This window comes from Triticum aestivum, chromosome 5B, assembly GCF_018294505.1.
Source record: "Triticum aestivum cultivar Chinese Spring chromosome 5B, IWGSC CS RefSeq v2.1, whole genome shotgun sequence".
NCBI classification, from domain to species: domain Eukaryota; kingdom Viridiplantae; phylum Streptophyta; class Magnoliopsida; order Poales; family Poaceae; genus Triticum; species Triticum aestivum.
In genome coordinates this window covers 530386745-530408239 of record NC_057807.1, presented here as the reverse complement: position 1 = coordinate 530408239, position 21495 = coordinate 530386745, and the positions used below count along the sequence as shown (strand labels likewise).

The 21495-nt window shown below is 47.4% G+C and overlaps 1 protein-coding gene, 1 long non-coding RNA gene and 1 pseudogene across 2 annotated transcripts; 2 read left to right on the top strand and 1 right to left on the bottom strand.

Moving 5' to 3' along the window:
- The first annotated feature begins 9045 nt into the window (after positions 1-9045).
- LOC123112957 (disease resistance protein RGA4-like) lies at positions 9046-13669 on the top strand (annotated as a pseudogene).
- A 2496-nt stretch (positions 13670-16165) lies between these two features.
- LOC123112956 (receptor-like protein 46) lies at positions 16166-19296 on the bottom strand. Its single transcript, XM_044534062.1, has one exon. It carries the CDS (start codon positions 19292-19294, stop codon positions 16343-16345), a length of 2952 nt encoding a protein of 983 aa, XP_044389997.1. The 5' UTR covers positions 19295-19296; the 3' UTR covers positions 16166-16342.
- A 534-nt stretch (positions 19297-19830) lies between these two features.
- Positions 19831-20409, top strand: LOC123112955 (uncharacterized). The gene is made up of 2 exons (XR_006455829.1): positions 19831-19884; positions 19995-20409. It is a non-coding gene; the product is annotated as an uncharacterized lncRNA (long non-coding RNA).
- Positions 20410-21495: the final 1086 nt, after the last annotated feature.

The window sequence follows — 21495 nt, the reverse complement described above, 5'->3', positions numbered from 1 at the left end:
GGGCACGAGCCTGAAATCCAAATTTCAGCCCTCGAAACATCTCATATGTTCCGTGACGTTTCGAATCGTCTTTGGTGCCTCAACTCTAAACCATTTAACTGAACTATCATGTAGTTATCAAAATGTGTATGTAAGATGTTCGCAACATCCATAGACGACGTTCGGGGTTCAGCACACTGAGCGGTGCATTAAGGACATAAGCTTTCTACGTAGCCATGAGGATAATCCTCAGTTTACGGACCCAGTCCGCATAATTGCTACTATCAACTTTCAACTAAATTTTCTCTAGGAACATATCTAAAACAGTAGAACTAGAGCGTGAGCTACGACATAATTTGCAAGAATCTTTTGACTATGTTCAGGATAATTAAGTTCATCTTATGAACTCCCACTTAGATAGACATCCCTCTAGTCATCTAAGTGATTACACGATCCGAGTCAACTAGGCCGTGTCCGATCATCACGTGAGACGGACTAGTCATCATCGGTGAACATCTTCATGTTGATCGTATCTACTATACGACTCATGCTCGACCTTTCGGTCTCTTGTGTTCCCAGGCCATGTCTGTACATGCTAGGCTCGTCAAGTTAACCTAAGTGTTTTGCGTGTGTAAATCTGGCTTACACCCGTTGTATGTGAACGTTAGAATCTATCACACCCGATCATCATGTGGTGCTTCAAAACAACGAACTTTCGCAACGGTGCACAGTTAGGGGGAACACTTTCTTGAAATTTTAATGAGGGATTATCTTATTTACTACCGTCGTTCTAAGCAAATAAGATGTATAAACATGATAAACATCACATGCAATCAAATAGTGACATGATATGGCCAATATCATTTTTGCTCCTTTTGATCTCCATCTTCGGGGCTCCATGATCATCATCATCACCGGCATGACACCATGATCTCCATCATCGTGTCTCCATGAAGTTGTCTTGCCATCTATTACTTCTACTACCATGGCTAACGGTTTAGCAATAAACTAAAGTAATTACATGGCGTTGTTTAATGACACGCAGGTCATACAATAAATTAAGACAACTCCTATGGCTCCTGCCGGTTGTCATACTCATCGACATGCAACTCGTGATTCCTATTACAAGAACATGATCAATATCATACATCACATATCATTCATCACATTCTTTTTGGCCATATCACATCACATAGCATACCCTGCAAAAACAAGTTAGACGTCCTCTAATTGTTGTTTGCATGTTTTACGTGGCTGCTATGGGTTTCTAGCAAGAACGTTTCTTACCTACGCAAAAGCCACAACATGATATGCCAATTGCTATTTACCCTTCATAAGGACCCTTTTCATCGAACCCGATCCGACTAAAGTGGGAGAGACTGGCACCCGCTAGCCACCTTATGCAACAAGTGCATGTCAGTCGGTGGAACTTGTCTCACTTAAGAGTACGTGTAAGGTTGGTCCGGGCCGCTTCATCCCACAATACCGTCGAAACAAGATTGGACTAGTAACGGTAAGCATATTGAACAAAATCAACGCCCACAACTACTTTGTGTTCTACTCGTGCATAGAATCTACGCAATAGACCTAGCTCATGATGCCACTGATGGGGAACGTAGCAGAAATTCAAAATTTTCCTACGAGTCACCAAGATCTATCTATGGAGAGACTAGCAACGCGAGAGAGGAGAGTGCATCTACATACCCTTGTAGATCGCTAAGCAGAAGCATTCAAGAGAACGGGGTTGAAGGAGTCATACTCGTCGTGATCCAAATCACCGGAGATCCTAGTGCCGAACGGACGGCACCTCCGCGTTCAACACACGTACAACCCGGTGACGTCTCCCATGTCTTGATCCAGCAAGGAGAGAGGGAGAGGTTGGGGAAGACTCCATCCAGCAGTAGCACAACGGCGTGGTGGTGATGGAGGAGCGTGGCAATCCTGCAGGGCTTCGCCAAGCATCGCGGGAGATGAGGAGGACTTGGGAGAGGGGGAGGGCTGCGCCATAACTTGGGTGCGGCTGCCCTCCCACCCCCCACATATATATAGGGGCAAGGGAGAGGGGGGCGACCCCCTCAGATCCAATCTGAGGAGGGGGCGGCGGCTAGGGGGGTTGCCTTGCCCCCCAAGGCAAGGGGGCGCACCCTTTTAGGGTTTCCCCCAAACCCTAGGCGCCTTGGGCCCTGGTGGGGGGCGCACGAGCCCACCTGGGGCTGGTCCCCTCCCACACTTGGCCCATGCAGCCCTCTGGGGCCGGTTGCCCCACCTGGTGGACCCCCAGGACCCTCCCGGTGGTCCCGGTACGTTACAGATAGGACCCGAAACTTTTCCGGTGACCAAAACAGGACTTCCCATATATAAATCTTTACCTCCGGACCATTTCGGAACTCCTCGTGACGTCCGGGATCTCATCCGGGACTCCGAACAACATCCGGTAACCACATACAAGCTTCCTTTATAACCCTAGCATCATCGAACCTTAAGTGTGTAGACCCTACGGGTTCAGGAACCATGCAGACATGACCGAGACGTTCTCCGGTCAATAACCAACAGCAGGATCTGGATACCCATGTTGGCTCCCACATGTTCCACGATGATCTCATCGGATGAACCACGATGTCAAGGACTCAATCAATCCCGTATACAATTCCCTTTGTCTAGCGGTATTGTACTTGCCCGAGATTCGATCGTCGGTATGCCGATACCTTGTTCAATCTCGTTACCGGCAAGGCTCTTTACTCGTTCCATAACACATCATCCCGTGATCAACCCCTTGGTCACATTGTGCACATTATGATGATGTCCTACTGAGTGGGCCCAGAGATACCTCTCCGTTAACCGGAGTGACAAATCCCAGTCTCGATTCGTGCCAACCCAACAGACACTTTCGGAGATACCCGTAGTGCACCTTTATAGCCACCCAGTTACGTTGTGACGTTTGGTACACCCAAAGCATTCCTACGGTATCCGGGAGTTGCACAATCTCATGGTCTAAGGAAATGATACTTGACATTAGAAAAGCTTTAGCATACGAACTACACGATCTTTGTGCTAGGCTTAGGATTGGGTCTTGTCCATCACATCATTCTCCCAATGATGTGATCTCGTTATCAACGACATCCAATGTCCATGGTGAGGAAATCGTAACCATCTATTGATCAACGAGCTAGTCAATTAGAGGCTTACTAGGGACATGGTGTTGTCTATGTACCCACACATATATCTGAGTTTCCTATCAATACAATTATAGCATGGATAATAAACGGTTATCATGAACAAGGAAATATAATAATAATAACTAATTTATTATTTCCTCTAGGGCATATTTCCAACAAGAAGCAGCTGCTACTGCGGGGAGTGTTGCTGCCGCCACCAACGCCGTCGCCGCCGTCACAGCCACATATCTAAGTCGTCGTCGCCACCGGTGCCAACAACAGAGGAGGGCTTGTCCTAGAGTCAGGGGTGAGCGAGTAAAATGGGTGGTGAGGGTGTATTTTGCGCCAACGTCATGTATGTGTCCGATTGCTGCTGTCAGGACCCCGACTCTATGCCACACCGATCTAGCATGTAACACTTCATATCACTTTGGGCCTCACGCACGGTATTCCCACGGGTGTCGCCTTACCATGCCCGGGGCCGTTTGCGCCTTTTGGCACACGTATATGATAATGTCGCTAGCATCCATATGACAAAGAACCCGGGCTGACATGGCTAGTCGTGAACCCAAAGTGGCACTAACTTACAGGGACAGGCATACATGACCCAGCATCGAACGTGTCGGTCATCAGCGAGTGAATCCGGGCTGTAGCAACTAGGCTAGCAGGACTCCGGTAAACCGTGCTGTAGCAGGCTAACATGACTCCGATAGACACCGCGTGACATTTCCCCGAAGGGATAGACACAGGATCGAAGAAGGACACATGTCGGCCAGCCTAAGTGTTCCGGAGCAGTAGCAAGCTACCAGGGCTCAGTGGAAGCACTAGGAGACATTTCCCGGTAAGAGAGGCTACTAAGGATAAACAACTAGATAGTCAGATCCCACACATAGCAATACATATTACACGTACGCATAACATGCAAGTATGTGTTATACAACATGGCATCACAACATACCTCAACAACTCATATAGATAAGGCTCAAAGAGCCATCATAACATTATTACAAACAGGGGTCACATGACCCAACATTCAGAGCAAACAAGCAACAGGCGGAAGCATTACATGTCTGAGTACAAACATCTACAAATGAAAAAGGCTGAAGAGACTGACTATCTACATCATCCGATCAAGATCATAGCTGAGGTACAAGCTACTCGTCGAAGTCCACGAGAACACTAGTAAGACCGAAGTCTCCGCTGCAAAAACATAAATAAAGCAACATGAGTACAAAGGTACTCAGCAAGACTTACATCAGATCCTATCATACATGCACTTGTATCAAGATTGTAATGTGGGGTTTAGTTGCAGCAAGCCAGCTTTGACTCTGTGGCTATCCTATTCTACGACTACCAGAAACTCTTGAGGTGATATGGCGCACACGAATCCACTAATCACCACACAATACACTACTATGGACTCATCCCCGTCTCCCTACGAGAAGGCCATCCATAGCACTCACACTTTGTCTTGAGCATTTTAGAGTATCCACTTCAAGTTGTCTATGTACCATGTAAGCATCCAAGAAGTCCATAACCGCGGACCCGGCTATTCGAATAGATCATGTTAACCCTACAGGGGTGTACTTCTTCACACACACTCTCGCCACTTACCGCCATGTACACGTCATGTAACTCGGCAACCTTCAAGCGGAAGCCTGGCGAGGGTGTCGGCCACGACCTGACTAACCACACAAGACTCTAGCCCAGGTTTATCGCCTATTCGGGTTCCATCCGCAAGAGATCCGGCCGGGGTGTCGCTCACGGCCCCAAACGATGTGAGCAGGGTTCCCAAGCCCACCATCCGGGTGCCACTTGGTACACCGTGCCACCTGTGCCTAGTCTGTCCGAAGCCCACCCTGCCGGGTGCCACTTGGTAGAAAAATAGCACTACCTACAAATACCAGAAACTAGTTGCGACTCCTGGACAGAGACCAAGTTGGTTAATAAGTCGAGAGAGTCAATTAAGGATCCCAATGTGTGGTAGTATCGAGTCATTGGACAACATACATAGAACTCAGTGCTTAAGGACGGTTCCAGTGAGACAACCCACCATGTACTCCTACATGGCCTCTCACCGCTACCTTTACCAAATCGTGTTCACACACTTAACTCTCAGCATCAGAACATAGAACACTGCACTCCAATTCATTCCCAATGAATTAGACCTGACACACTCTAAGCAATAGCAGGCATGGCATGGTAGGAACACAACAATGGCTTCAATCAACTCCTACACATGCTAGTGGGTTTCAACTATTTACTGTGGCAATGATAGGTCATGCAGAGGAATGGGTTCAACTACCGCAACACAAAGTAGCAGATGAATCGTTGTTGTCCTAATGCAATAACTGAGAGCAGGAGCGAGAGAGTATGATTATATCGGAATGAACAAGGGGGTTTGCTTGCCTGGTAGATCAACAGAGGGGGCACTGCTCCTCAGACAGGTACTCTGGAACACTCCCCGGAGCAGGACCTATCGAGAAGGAACGGTGTCGACAATCAAAACACAAGCATATGCAACAATATGATGCATGATCATGGCATGTAGATGTGATGCTGTTTGAGCTAATGCAACTAGGTGTTATCTGGATGGAGTCCATTTGAACCAAAAGCTCAAATGCATCTCCAAAGTAAGCTCTTATAAATGCCATTTATATGTTTTCACCTTTACAGCAGGTTTAGGTTGGTTTGTCATGCATGAAACTAGTACAGATGGATAGATTACATTTTTATGATAATTTTTCATATATAAATTATTTCAATCTGAGCTACGGTTGAATTTCTATGAATTTTTGAAGTTTAAATCATTTTCTGGAATTTCCTGATTAATTTTAAATCCAAAAATGAATAACTGCGTCAGCCTGACATCCGTGTGATGTCAGCGGGTCAACGGCCAGGTCCAGGTCAAACCTGACCAGTGGGACCCATGTGTCAGTGACTGTGGCTAATCTTAATTAAATTAAACCTAAACTTGTTTAATTAACGGGGCTGGCCCCACGCGTCAGTGACACAGGGTGGTCAAACCCTGGTCAGACGGGGTCAAACCCGGTCAACCGGGGCTAACCCCACCGGCGACTCGACGCCGGCGAGGCCAGACGCGGCGGCGGCCTACGGAAATCGCCCTCCGGCGACCAACCGGGCGGCGGAGACCATCTCTGAGGAGCTGGTGCTCGCGCGCATCCAGTGGGGCAGGGGGAAGGAGCCGGGGAGGCCGGAGCTCGCCGGAGCAGAGCTCGCGGCGGCGGCCGGAGCTCGGGCTCGAGCGGCAGAGGGGCTGGAGGGCACGGGGAGGCCACCTGAGGGGCTCTGCGGCACCCTCGTGGCACCAGGAGCACGTTGACGCGCTCGGTTGCGGGCTGCGGTGGCCAGGGCGACGACGGCGACATGAACGACGGCGAGGAGCTACGGCCATGGCGGGGAAAGGGGGCTACGGCGCGAGAACGGAGGAGTGGGGAGAGGGGAACGAAGCAGAAGCTCACAGCGGACTCGACGGGCTTGTCGGCGAGCTCGGGGACGCGCTGAAGACGGCAGGGCAGCGAAGACGATCTCCGGCGACCGGAGGCGAAGACGGCGACGGCGACGGCTCCACGGGGCGCTCCGGCTTGCGTGGCTTGACAGGGAGGACGAGGACGACGGCGCGGAGCTCCTGCGCGTGGCAGAGAGGCGAGGGGGAGGCGGTGGCTATGGCTACGGCGAGCGGCGGCGACGACGCGTTCGGGCGGTCGGGAGAGAGAGAACCAGGGGAGGGGGGAATGAGAGAGAGGGAGAGAGGCGCGGGGCGTCGTGGCGACGTCCAGGGAGACCAGAGCGATGAGGAGGGAAGCAGGAGGTGGCGGCGACGTGGCCACGGCCGGCTGTGGCGCGGGCACGCAGCTGCTTTGGGTGAGGGGGAGGAAGACGACAGAGGAGAAGGGCCAGGTGGGCTGGGCTGGCCAACTGGGCCGGCCAGGCCGCACAGGAACGGGCTGCACAGGGAGGTAAGCGCCAGGTAAGTCTCTTCTCCCTTTTATTTTTCTTTTCTATTTTCTGACATTTGTTTGATTTAATAATAATACTAAATCATTTTATTTACTTATACCAATTTTTGTAGGAACTAGTAGTATTATTCCAGAGCTCCTCAACAAATGGCATAATTTTTGGACATATATTATATATATATATAACAAATATATATCCAATGCAAATAATTATGCATTAATTCCAAATGCCCAAAATAAATACTTATGGGCTCTTAAAAATATTGGTTTGATTTTTATCTCTGTCCAATATTTTCAGAGAGCAACATGAGCATTTTCTTGGACCTTTTTGGAGCAATTTTTATTTGGGTCATTTCCAGAAATGATTCTGAGGGTTTCACAAATTCTCAATTCAGAATTAAATGAAATTTAAACATGATGCACACATGACTAGCTAGTCTAGGTCATACCAGACTAGGGATGTGATAGCTGCGCCTCGAATTCCTTCCTTCCTTCTTCTATATGCCTTTTTTCCTCCTAAGTGATGGTTTTCTTCCATGTTTAGGCTCTTTTCATGGGGAAATAAATTAAATAAAAGATTTGGCGATCTCTCGCATTCATTAGGCTATATTTGTCATTAGTCACTAGGAGCGACCAGGAGACGCGCTTTTTTTTACTACGACGAACGACAGAAGTAGCGACCAGGAGGTGGTTCGAAGCAAACGATGTGTTCCTGGCAAAGTCAGAGCTGGAACCGAACCAGCTTTTGGTTTTGCTACAACAGGCTAAGCCGAAGCTGGAACCAACAAACATTTTTGTTGCATTGTCAGAGTGTTATTCTATGGCGACAACAACGGAGCACATGATTTTTTGCAACCGGCAGATCAAGAGATTGAACCAACATGTGGTTTTGATGCAATCCGCCGGGGTGATTTTTGCGGCGGCAATGTTGAAGCCATGTTGCAACCGGGAACAGCAGAAGCTTCCACCAATGATGTTTTTTTTGTTACAACCGGCAAATCCAAAGCTGGAACTGGAATCGCGAGCGCACAGCATGCGGAGGCCTCGCCGGAGACACGAGGCGTCAGTCTGCTCCAAACCGCGAGCTCCCGCCCGAGTCACGTGGCGAGCGTCGGCGGCGAGCCTCGACAACGAGCGTAGCGGGAACGAGGCAAGGAGGAGAGGGCGGGAACGGGTGTTGCGGGGCTCATAGGAGATGGGCAACTGCCATGCGGCGACCTACGCACGAAGCAGAAGTCGTGAAGTGGGGAGGAAGAAGACGACCTAGATGGATAAGAATCCAACGGCTCGGGACAGGCCGATCCAACGGTTAGCGTGCGACCAGCCGAAGGGCGCGCCGACGGCCAATGCCTAGCATCCGCCTGCTTCCCCTAAAGCTAGTTATAGTGGGAGTAACTTAGGTAGTAACATAGCACACTCCAAGAAAATTTTGCTTATGTGGCATATAGTTAATGAGGAGAGAGATGTTTAGAGTAACATAGCGGTTCCCGAGAAATGATGAGTCTACAAGCTAATAAATGAACCCATCTATAACACTAATACTACTATATTACTTTGCGCTATGAAAGTAGTAATTTAGATATGTGTCAATACAATCTGTCAGCCCCCTGCAGTTAACCTTGGGGACTACTCCCCACTATGACCAGCCTAAAAATCAAGACGAATGACATGGGGTGGTGCCCCCCGTCTGTGCTGCTTGACTCTCTTCCCTTCGGACGAGACTTGCCTGCTTCCCACGCGTGCGCCCATCCGTGCTCCCACATACGTGGTTTGGTTTCATTGAAACAAAATAAGGTCTGGCTTCACCCCTTAAAATTAAAAGGAAGATAATTAGATTAAAAAAACGACAGCCGTAGGATAAAGTGGGAGCATGGGAGAGCAGGCAAGCCGGATCCCTTGCCCTCTACGAAGCCGCGAGTCAACGTTCAGCTTGGTGCAGAGCGGATCGAGCTGTGGAAGCGGAGCCATGGAGTCTGCGGCGGCGAGCGCCTTCCTGAGGAGCGTGATGGGGAGGCTCTTCCAGGTGCTGGAGAAGGAGTACAACAAGCAGAAGGGCCTCCGGCAGGAGACCTCTCCATCCAGCAGGACGTCCGCATGATCGCCGCCGCCATGGACGACCGCCTCCACGCCCTGGGCCGTGGCGAGCGCCGCACCGCCGTCGCCAGGCTGTACAGCGAGGAGATGCTCGGCCTGGCGCACGACGCCCAGGACTGCATCGACCGCATCGTCCACCGCCTCACCTGCAGGCCCCGCGTTGGCGGCGGCGGAGGCGGGGGAGGAGCGGCGCTGATCCGCCGGGTCGCCGCCGTCGCCCACGAGCTGAGGAAGGTACAGAGCCGCTCGGGCTTCGCCGACGAGATGCGCAAGCTCAAGGCCCGCCTCAAGCAGGCTCATGAGCGCGTCGTCAGCATCCCCATCGCCGCCGCCGCCGCCAGCTGCTGCCACGAGCGCCCGGCGGTAGCCCCGACTTGTCGCGTCGCGCGCAACCCGGTGGGCATCGGGAGGCCGGTGGAGGAGCTCCTCTCGCTGCTGGACGAGGTGGAGGGGGAGCCGGAGCAGCTGAGGGTGATCTCCGTAGTGGGGTTCGGCGGCTTGGGGAAAACCACGCTCGCCAGGGAGGTGTACAAGGCCCGTCACGCCGTGGAGAAATTCCACTGCCGTGCTTGGGTTTCCGCCGGTCGGTGGTCGCCAGAGGTCACCGGCAACGGGGTCAGTGAGATCCTGCGCGATGTACTCCAGCAAGTTCGCCCCAAAGACGCCATGGATGTTGTTGTTGCTGATGATGGCCAACGTATTGAAGCCTTGCTCAAGGAATACCTCACGGATAAGAGGTGTGCATCTTTACCTACTCTTTACTTCGGCTCCCAAATAATTTACGTAGATTGTTCTTAGTGAAATCTGAATTTGGGGATCTAGTGAAATTTCGGGGATCTTCACTATTGAATTTCATATGCTACTCCCAAATAATTTAGATTGTTCTTAGTAACATCAGAATTTGGGGATCTAATTTCTATTGAAATTTCTTCTGAATTTCTGAATTGCATATGCACTACTCATCTTCTAACCTCTGTTTTTCATCTCCCAATTTTATTTCTAGGTATTTAATTGTCATAGATGACATTGGGATGGAGCAATGGAGCACTATAAATTCCATTTTTGAAAACAATGGCAAAAGCAGCAGAATCCTACTGACCACAACTATTCAGTCAACAGCTAATATCTGCAGCCATGGCAATGGTTATGTGTACCAAATGAACACACTTGGTGAAGAGGACTCCAAGAAAATAGCTCTTCAGGAGGTACCGTCGCCTGAGCTGGAGCAGGGGTCCATGACGCTGCTGCAGAAATGTGGTGGTCTTCCACTTGCTCTCGTCAGTGTCTCCGATTTCCTGAAATGCTCAGGTGAGCCTACAGGGGAGCGATGCGCAGAGCTATGCCGTAACCTGGGTTCTCATCTGAGAGAGAAGCATGGCCATGACAATTTCACGGAACTAAGAAAGGTGCTGATGCATAACTATGACAGTTTGTCTGTGTATGCTATGACCTGCTTGCTATATCTTGGTGTATTCCCAAACAACCGTCCCCTCAAGAGGAAAGTTGTTATCAGGAGGTGGTTAGCCGAAGGATATGCACGGAGTGATTCTCTTCGCAGTGAGGAGGACATTGCGGATGAGACTTTCAAGGCGCTTGTTGACCGGAATATCATACAGTCCATTGATACAAGGAATAATGCGCAAGTGAAGACGTGCATGACTCATGGCATCATGCACGAGTTTGTGCTGCACAAGTCTGTGTCACAGGGGTTCATCGCGACATCGTCTCGTGATCATCCAAGACCTCATGCCCATGTTAATAATGCCTGCCACCTTTCTATCCATGGTGGCAATGTGACAGATAATGAGGCCTCTGACAAGGATTTGTCTCGTGTTCGGTCTCTGACAGTCTTTGGAAAAGCAGGTGATGCTATTTCTTATGTCCGTAAGTGCAAACTGCTACGAGTCTTGGATCTGGAAGAATGCAATGACCTGGAAGACAGTCACCTCAAACACATAGGCAAGCTATGGCATCTGAAATATCTAAGTGTTGGGGGCACGATTGCGAAGCTTCCGAGCAGTATTGATGGACTGCATAGCTTGGAGACCCTAGATTTGAGGAGAACCAAGATAAAGACTTTGCCCATTGAGGCCATTATGCTGTACCACTTAGCCCATCTGTTCGGAAAGTTTACAGTTGACAAAGAAGATCTAAACAATGCAAACAAAATGAGCAAAGCAATGAAGTTCTTGTCCGGAAACAAGAGCAACCTGAAGACTTTAGCTGGATTTGCCACAAACGAGAGGCAAGGGTTTCTTCAACTTATGGTTCACATGAGAAATCTGAGAAAGGTCAAGATATGGTGTGGGCCAGTTGCAAATGGAAGTAACTACACCAATGATCTTTCCAAGGCCATTCAGGAATTCACCAAGGTCCCCATGGACAATGTGGGTGCCCGTTCTCTATCACTTGATTCAGAAGAATGTTCCGAAGACTTGCTGAGTTCGCTTGCTTTTGAGCCATGCCCCGAAGATTCCAAATATGATGTAAGGTCACTGAAGCTACGTGGCAAGCTATTCCAGTTACCCCCATTTGTTCCCTTGCTGTCAGGTCTCACTGAACTGTGTATTTCATCAGCTACTCTGACACGGGATCTTCTATTGTCTCTGATCAATTTGAGAAACTTGCTTTACCTCAAGTTGATTGCGAATGAGCTTGAGAAATTTGAAATGAAATCAGGGGCATTCCCAAGCCTGCGGCGTCTGTGCTTTGTGGTGCAAAGTCTCACTTCAGCTCTGCCAGCAATCGAACATGGAGCTCTGCCAAACCTTGTCTCACTCCAGCTGCTTTGCCTGGGTCTAGCTGGTTTTTCCAGCATCCAAATCAGACACCTCAGACATCTCAAGGAGGTCACGGTCGACTCTGGAGTGCCTGACCAAACAAGACAAGACTGGGAGCACGCAACAAAGAACCACCCGAATAGGCCGAGACTCGTGTTGCACAAAAGTGGTGTTCGAATGGAAAGCGAGGGACCGGGTAATGAAGAAGCTTCTGCTGTGAGGGAGAAGCGGAAAATATGTGTACTCCAACCGAGTTTGGATGACGGACTGGATTCTAGTCTCAAGAAGATGAAACTTTCATCAGAGTCTTCTTCGCGTCTTCAAGTGATCGTCCATTCCACTTCCTCATCTGGTCACTGAGGCAGATGGCAGTGCTACTTCAGTGAAGCAAACTGCTACGGTGATGATTCAGCTTGTACACACAAATCAGAGACAGAATAGATGATGAGCTGCTGTTGTATTGTGTGGTGTTCTGTTGTTACAAAGTTCACCATGCTGCAGATTGTAAAATAATCTTTGTTTCCATGTCCGATCCACCACTTGCAACTGTATATTCACGTCATGCAAGAAACGGAGCAGGGCGAAAGCTAGCACTACGTCGACTGTTCTTCAGAAGCTAACAAACAGCTGCTTGCTGGTTAAGCCCGACGCCCACCATGCTGCCCTGCACGGCGTCGCGACGGAGCTCATGAACGCCCTCATGACTTCTGTGGAGGCATCTCTCTAGAGCAAGCACATGGCGTATTCCATGACAGCGGCATTGCAGGGCAGCATGGTCCTCCTGTCATCGCCGCCTACAAAGCCAAACTCCTCCTGGGACATCGTCAGAAGCTCGCTGAAGATCAATGTGCTGAGGTATGCTAGCGGCACCTCGAACCGCGCCCTGTCAGCGGTGTACAAAACACAGTGGCCCTTCATCGCCACTGACGGCGATGTGGCACAGCACTCGTCATTGGCTGCTCCTTTCGCCACTGTCGTGGTCTGGGTGAGCCTCTTCCTCTGGATGGCCGCTATTTTCTGCCACTTCTTAGCCATCATCTCAGAAAGTCTCTTGGCACTAACCATGTTTTGTTTTGCTCCTCCTTTCTTGGCTAGGTGTAGTGGTGCTGCTTTAGCTTGTACTTTCTGGATGAACTCAAGTGATGGTGGTGCTAAGCTGATGAATTTATAGGTGAGGGATAAAGGAAAGAGAACAATGCAGTTTAGGTCCAGCTATCATGACAAGTTGGGAAGCCATGAGCTCAGAGCATGCAATGCTGTAAGTGCAAGGGCAAGTAGTGTGATCTTGATTAGATTCTCTGGGGCCATCTGTTTGCCACTTGTTGGGGACGATGCTTTTGGGCATGCTTGGACAATACAGTATGCTGCCATACTCACCTGTTTTAGTGGCAACCTAAGAAGCATATAACGGAATGTGGGGACCATGTGTAGATTGTGTCATGATCTGTTTGTGATTGTGCAATGAGATACCAACTAATTATTATTTTTGGGTGCTTGGTAATATCATAATGATAAGAAGTACAATATGTAGTGGTCCCTTAAAAGAAGTCCTATATAGAGTGGCCCCTGAGATGGAGATATCTAGTCTGACAGTTGTTGATGACTTCATTCCCATCACAAATCATTGTTGAGCAACTTGCTTGATCGAAAATCTTCCTTTATTTGATGGTCTCCTTGATTAGTGATATCCAATGCAACTAATTATTACTGAGTATTGACTAGATGATGATCAGTGAACTGGTAATGACAAGTTAGGGATTTTCTTACAGTTTTATATTTTGAAGTTTTGACTGCCTAGAACAGGAGGGATGATATGCAGAAAGCTCAACAAGAACATGTCCAGAAGGAAATGTGGCCCATCATTCTTAGACAGAGGTAATTCCTTTTCTGGATCATTTGATCTTATAGTTCTTCTGAATTGTTATGTCCAAGTCTAAGTGTCTAACCAAACAGTGACACGAAACAAGTCAGAGACACTGACAACCCATTTCCTGACGAAACAAACGTGCCTCTGCATCATTAAACAAAACTTACATGAAATCAATATTTACTGAGGTTGCTGTCTCGGACCATACCCCATTTCTCTTGGGCATGGGCAATGTGAACTGGTATGCAGTTTCTTTTATGGATTTTGGTTTGGGTGCATACACGGAGGTTGCTGTCACGGGTACCCGTGCGTCTCCAGCGCCCGTCAGTTAGCAATCTCAGTTGTAACATTACTGCAGTGCCCTTGATCCTACTGGTCAAATGACATATAGAAGTACATTCGTCCAAATTGTTACTTATCTATTCGTAAAACATATCTCATTACAACAACAACAACAACAACAACAACAACAAAGCCTTTAGTCCTAAATAAGTTGGGGTAGGCTAGAGGTGAAACCCATAAAATCTCGCGATCAACTCATGGCTCTGGCACATGGATATCAAGCTTCCATGCACCCCTGTCCATAGCTAGTTCTTTGGTGATACTTCAATCCTTCAGGTCTCTCTTAACGGACTCCTCCCATGTCACATAAAACATATCTCATTGCTTTTGTATTTTTGAGGCAGTGAAGATTCCCCACTTTGTAGGGGAACTAAGCAAATTGATTGCTAAGGCCCAAGAAGGTGGACACCGAGAGAAGCCTAGCTACGCAAGGGGCAAGCAAATGATATAATTGGTTTTTATTATCTTTTTGAGGCAAAAATGATAGAATTGGTGGTTCAATTGCTTGGGGTGGTGGTTCATGTGTTAATTTGATAGGGTGAACCCCTAAGCAATTCGGTCCAAACTCCACAGCCATAGGTACAATATATAACTAATCCTCTCCCTTGGTCTCCTCTAGGTACGCATTATGGTTTTCATGGTTATTCGGTGTATCTCTTAATTGTTTTGTTAAACCGTGCATGATTTAGTAAATCAAATTGTGTGCGATGGTTCCCTTCATCGCACAACGTAGGTCTGGTGAACCTGTGCAAGACATCGGTTTTACTTTTCTGACTCGTGCGTGATGAGTTAGCCATCGCACGCACAGCTCCGTGCTAGGATGTGCTTTACTTTCTGAAGTAAAGATATTTTGGGCCGGTTCATCAAACACCTTACATGCTTCTGAGGAAATTCACCGAAGACATAACTCACATACCTTTGTAATTACTCATATAGCTCTAACCACATGACTAACATGAGATTGGGAGGTACAAAATCCTAACACAACAAACATTATCTTGACAATGTGATGCAGAACACAAAAGCACAATCCTTCAGCCATAAGAACTTTTTTACTATGTGTTCGTTAGCTATGAACTAGACGGGGAACTAACGAAGGGAACCAAATGGATTGGAGAAGGCAGGGATGTCTATAACACATACACATACGGGGAGTAACGAAGGAAACAAAATGGATTGTAGAAGGCAAGAATGGCTACAACACATACACACACCTAGTCTTGTTTATCCAAAAAACATTCACTAATTTATGATATAACCAAATTGGAAACTTTAGAACCTGTTGACGCCAGTTTTTGTCACAACAGTAAACATAATTAAGATGGCCTCGAATGAAAGATTTTTCAACATGAAAAAGTTCCGTGTTGTTGAAGTGAACGACTTTTATGTTTAGGTCATTGTCATCCGACCATATCTTAGGGGCCGAAGCTGAGCTCGGAGTATTGAGATTCAGGGTTTTGGAGTACTGTTCGGCTGATTATCCCTTCAAGATGACCTTGGCTGAAAGAGTTTTCTGCATGAAATGCCTTCGTCTCGTCGAGCCGATTGATTTTGATATGTAAATCATCTCAATCCAATGTCATATGCGAAGATCAGGTTGAAAATTTCCATCGGGCAATCTGAGGTCCCTTGCAATCCGAGGTCCTATGCAATTCTAGGACGTATGCAATCTAAGGTCATATAAGATCCAAGGTCACAAAATTTTGAGGTGTTGAAATCCGAGGTATCCGGCTGTCCTGCGTATCGTGCTGCCGGTCAGATCTCCTTCGACGTGAGCTGAGGTGCATCACCCCCGGCGTCGAGGGTACATGTGACGTGTTCGCGTGCGAACAGAATCTACTTTAGTGAAAGTAATAAAAACATGTTCACAAATTGATTCATATATCTCATGATCCAAACATCTACTTAGGCGTAACCTCATGCATTTACTGTTTCACATAAGAAATCTAAATAATTCTGTAACTAAAAATATGAAAAGCAGCATTCCACTATGGGTATGGAACAACGAGATACATTAACTTTATACTTTACTATTCTAAATAACAAAGTGATAGCAGATAGTACATAAATATAGCACCAAGTCCTTCACCCCCATATCCGGGTAACAATATCTTTGTATGGCACAACATCCTTTCCGGTTCTAGCTTATTCTCCACCCGTGTTTCTGAACCATTTTCCCCAAGTAACAACAAAGTTGACATACACCTTGTCATATAGCTCGTCAAACAGCACGAAATAAGCATGTCTCCATCTCTTCATGAACAGAAGTCCACAAAATACCATCCAAACGCCTGCCACAAATCCCACAATTAACCCAAGAAGTAAATCCGTTGGAGATAGACCCCCTTTGTGCCATCTTACAGAATCTCCGTGGGTTGGTTCGTCTTCAGGAGGGCCAGGACATTGCCTTGGAGTCGGATATCCACAAAGAGTTGGATCATCTGCATTGAGGATGTCAAGTTGATGCCCCGTGGGCACTCTTCCTGAGAGATTATTATATGACAAATTTAGATAGCTCAAATATGTCAAATCTGATAAGCCCCAAGGAATTTCACCAGCAAGCTTATTCTTCGAAAGGTCAAGAGACTCGAGTGATTGAAGATCACCAATCTTATCGGGGATAATTCCACTCAACAAGTTTGATGATAAATTCAGATTTATGAGACCAATAAGAGAGCTTAGTTCCTCTGGAATTTCTCCAGTTAAACTGTTGCATGATAAATCAATGCTCATCAGATATACGGTATTCTCCTTGTAGTCAAGCACTTGCCCTTTTATTACCACTGATAAGCTATCATCGGACTGTCTCTCAAGAGTGGACACACCCTCGTTTTCAGATATTTCATCGAAAGGACTGTCCCAATCTGGATCTAAGGCCTTAGCAGTGCCACTCAAAGCTTTGAGGTCATCCAGAGATTGTGGTATTACACCAGAAAAGTTGTTGTTAGATAGATCTAAAATACGAAGAGCAGGAAGTTCCGTTATCTGATATGGAATGTGACCAGAAAAGTTGTTTGATCTTAACCGTAGCATTACCAACAAAGGCATGTCTTCACCAATCCGTGTAGGTAGGTTTCCACTGAATTTGTTTCGACTTAGATCGAGGAAACGCAAACCTCGGCATTTCCTCAGGAATAAAGGAAATCCACCTGAAAGACTGTTGTTGCTTACAAGGAGGATAGTTATTCGCAAACTAGATGAACATGTGGAACTGACATTTGAAGAGTTCTTGCTAGATGCTTTACATTGCTTTAGCTCCTTTCTGCCACAATCAGGAAGTTCCCCTACAAGCTGATTGTTTGAAAGATCTAAGATCCGCAGTTGTGGCCATTGACAAATCGAGGTTGGAATAGTGCCGGTCATAGAATTTGAAAAGACAACCGCAACCTGTAAATGTGGAGCTTCCAAATTTGACGACACGAACCCATTTAAGGAGTTTCTAGAGATGTCCAATACTTCAATTGTTCTTGGCAATTTCGGTACCAAACCAGTTAGACAATTTGAGTGCAGATAAAGTGTTATCACTGACATGAACTCCAAGTTGATGGGTAAGTTGCCGCTAAGTTGGTTTGAGGACATGTCCAAATGTTCCGCGCCACAAAAGGTTGTCCAAAACCAATGTGGAATCCTAGTAATTAGACCCGTGTTTGAAATGTCAAGGTCTGAAATGCCATTTTGCCCTCGAAGCCATTGAGGAAATCCGGGACCCAACTGACAAGATCCAAACCATGCAATATCCAACCTGAATGGTGTTTTCCAGCCCGAGTCCATGGCGACCTTCAAATTAGGGCAAGACAAGTCAAGTATCTTCAAGTTTGTAAGACCAGCGAAATGATCTTCTGATATCACACCACTCAAGTTGTTGCCACCAAGCAACAATTCTGTCAAATTTGTCAGTGTGGCAATCTCCACAGGCAAGGGACTGCTCAAGTGGTTATCACCGGCATGAATTGTTCTTATGCTGGTTAGGTTTAGCAAAGAATTTAATGTCGTGCCGGTGACGTTTGCCTCCGACAAATAAAACTCTTGCAAAATCTTCAAAGAACAATTCGGAAACCTCTCCATTAAGTCTGATATGTCCCCACCGATGTTATTGTAGCTGAGGCCTAGAGACTTCAATTTACACATATTTTCCATTGTTACCGGTATCATCCGGTTGATATTATTAAATCCCAGGTCAAGGGTCTCTAACAAGGTCAAGTTTCGCAACACATTAGGAAATGAACCTGATAATCCACATTCTAATAGGATTAGCCTTTTGAGGCTAGTTACACCCCAAAACCAGTTTGATGCAGCAAGGCTATCTAAAGAGTTATAGGAAAGGTCAAGTTCCTCAAGAACTGTAAGGTTGTAGTGTACAAGTGACGGAGTGTTATTTTGAAGGTTACACCAATCGAGATTCAGTACAACCAAACTGGGAAGAGCGTTCAGCGAATGAACCCAGTCAGTCGCTGCTTTAAGGTCCACAGAGCCCATATCAAGATGCTCCAGTGAGTAGAGACGTGCTAACCAAGATATATCCATGGAGTGTAGGCTGTACAGACAAGAATTATGGCTTATGTCAAGGTGTACCAGTTTGGAGAGGTTGCCTAGCTGAGGAGGCACTCTGCCACAGAAATTCATGTTGGAGAGGTTGAGGTATACCAATCTCTCGAGAGAACCCATGAAATCTGGTATAGGCATCCATTCACCTCCGAGAAAGTTCCCGCTAAGATCTAGATGCTTGAGGTGTTGGAGAGCAAGCAATGAAGAAGATACCTGTCCCCGCATCGAACGAGAACGAGCTTTGGGAAAACCAATGAAATCCTTCGCGGAGAAATCATTGCGCAGGTCCAGCTTGATGACGTGGCCAGTCCAGTTGTTGCACCTTACACCGCTCCAGTGGCAGCAGTCATGGCCGTGCCATGAGACGATGCGATTAGCTGGGTCGCTAGTGACGCCGGCTTTGAAGGAGAGCAGCGCGGCCCTCTCGGCGGCGATGCACCCTCCGTTGGGTATATCACTCGCATGGGCAGAGAGCACGGTGACTATGGTGGAGGCTGCAGCTAGGATGAGGAAGAGGCAGCTGTGTGAGGAGGGTCGCGTAGTTGTGGCCATTGTATTGTTCTGTTCTGCCTGGTGTGTGTGTGTGTGTGGGCGTCAAGCTGAGGCAACCTTTGCAACACGAGCAGGGGAGGAAATTTCCACCGTGCTTCCCTTAATTGTTGTCATTGGAAAAAATCAACAGTCAAGAAGGCTGGGGCCTAGACTACTGTAGGTAGCAATCAGTTTTACTGTTTGAAAGATTAGTCTGCTGGTGTGGAAGAACGGAGGAAGGTACGCAGTGTCTTTGTTGGACCAACGGTTACCACAAATTCCGAGTCACTAATTGGGCTTTGATGTGATGTGACTACAGGAGAGCACTCGCTGCCACTATCTTCGTACTACATTTCAATGGATCGTTTAGGTTTCTATGGATCACGATGGAATTTGGAGCATCAACACTGTACATTTCAAGGCGCTCACCCCTGAGCTGCAGGTAATTTACAACTTATTCCACGCCTGCAATTCCTATAACATACCAAGGCGGCACCTTGAACCACGCCCTGTCTGCCGTGTACACCACACAGTGACCCTTCATCACCACTGACAACGATGTGGTGCAGCACTCGTCATTGGCTGCTTCTTTCGCCGCTGTCGTGGTCCGGGTGAGCCTCTTCCTCCCAATTCCCGCTATTTTCTGCCACTTCTTTGCCATCTGAGAAAGTCTCTTGGCACTAACCATGTTTTGTTTTGCTCCTCCTCCGTTCTTGACTAGGTGTAGTGGTGCCGCTTTAGCTTGCGCTTTCTGGATGAACTGATGAGGTGATGGTGGTGCTAAGCTGATGAATTTATACAGATGAGGGGGAAGGAAGAGAAGAGAACAATGCAGTTTAGGTGCAGCTATCCTGACAGGTTGGCAAGGGACAGAGCCATGAGCTCAAAACATGCAATATTAATGCCGTAAGTGCAAGGGCAGGCAGTGTGATCTTGATTAGATTTCTCTGGGGCCATCTGTTTGCCACTTGTTGGGGACGATATTAGCAGGTCTCTTGTCTTGGGTATGCTTGGAGACATCATAGTATGCTCCCATACTCACCTGTTTTAGTGGCAAAGACAATAGGCATGCACGAATTAGGTCCAATTCTATTTGTGTTGTGAGGTACTGTGCACACTAATAATTATGAGTTATTGATGATTGCATCCTATTGAAATGAAACATGTAGAGCGGCCCCTGAGATGGAGATATCTAGTCTGACAGTTTGTTCATGCCCATGAGGTCATGACCCATGACAGGTTGTTGCTGAAGAACCAGATAAGATCTGGTCAGCGGCCCAAAACTACACACAAGATTACAAATACCTGATGTCTATCATCAACTGCTGGACCACATTTCTCAGTTGAAACTCGAGTTGACCATCTATATTTTTGTCCTATGTAGAAGCATATGTTTTTTAAAAGAAAATGATGTAGAAGCATAGATGGAGAACTGCTGTCGACATGGTTTTCGTGTAAACTTCTTGTTACATGATTTATTCGAGAAAGAGGGAGTTTTGACTGACCAGAACAAGATTGATTATCTGTGAGAGATTTTAATCATTCTTGCTTCCATGCCATGTTGGGCTAATTAGTACTTCCTCCGTCCCAAAATTCTTGTCTTAGATTTGTCCAGATACGGATGTATCTAATACTAAAACGTGGCTTGATACATCCGTATTTAGACAAATCTAAGACAAGAATTTTAGGACGGAGGGAGTACCAGTTTAGCTACATTTCAGTCAGCTGGGCCAGTCAATTTTGAGTGAAGGAAGGAGAAGGAAAGGATAAGGAATGGCCTCGCCAGAGAGAAGGAAGGGGCTCGCCGGAGACAAGAAAGAGGCCCGCCGTCTTCACCCCACTATCTATCTTAGGGTTCAGGATGGTGGACGGCGGCGGTGGTGGGGGGCGTTGGTGAGGCGGTGGTGTGGCTTCGCCGAAGAAGAAAACTAGATGGGGACGGGGCTAGAGGGATGGCCCATGGCCGGCGGCGGCGGCAAGCCTGGCAGTGTGGGAGGTCAAGGGGAGGGCGGGGCGGCAGAGGCTGGCGGTTCGGCCTGGGCTGAAGGGCGGCCAGAGGAAGAAGATGAACAGTGTGCGTTGGATGAAGATCCAACGGTTCAGATAGAATCGACTGGTCACAAAAACGATTCAGTCGAGTGATGCATAGTCATTCCAGTTAGTACTCCAGCATTCTCTATTCTTTTCTAGGGACAATTTGGTATCATGTGCCCTTCAAATCT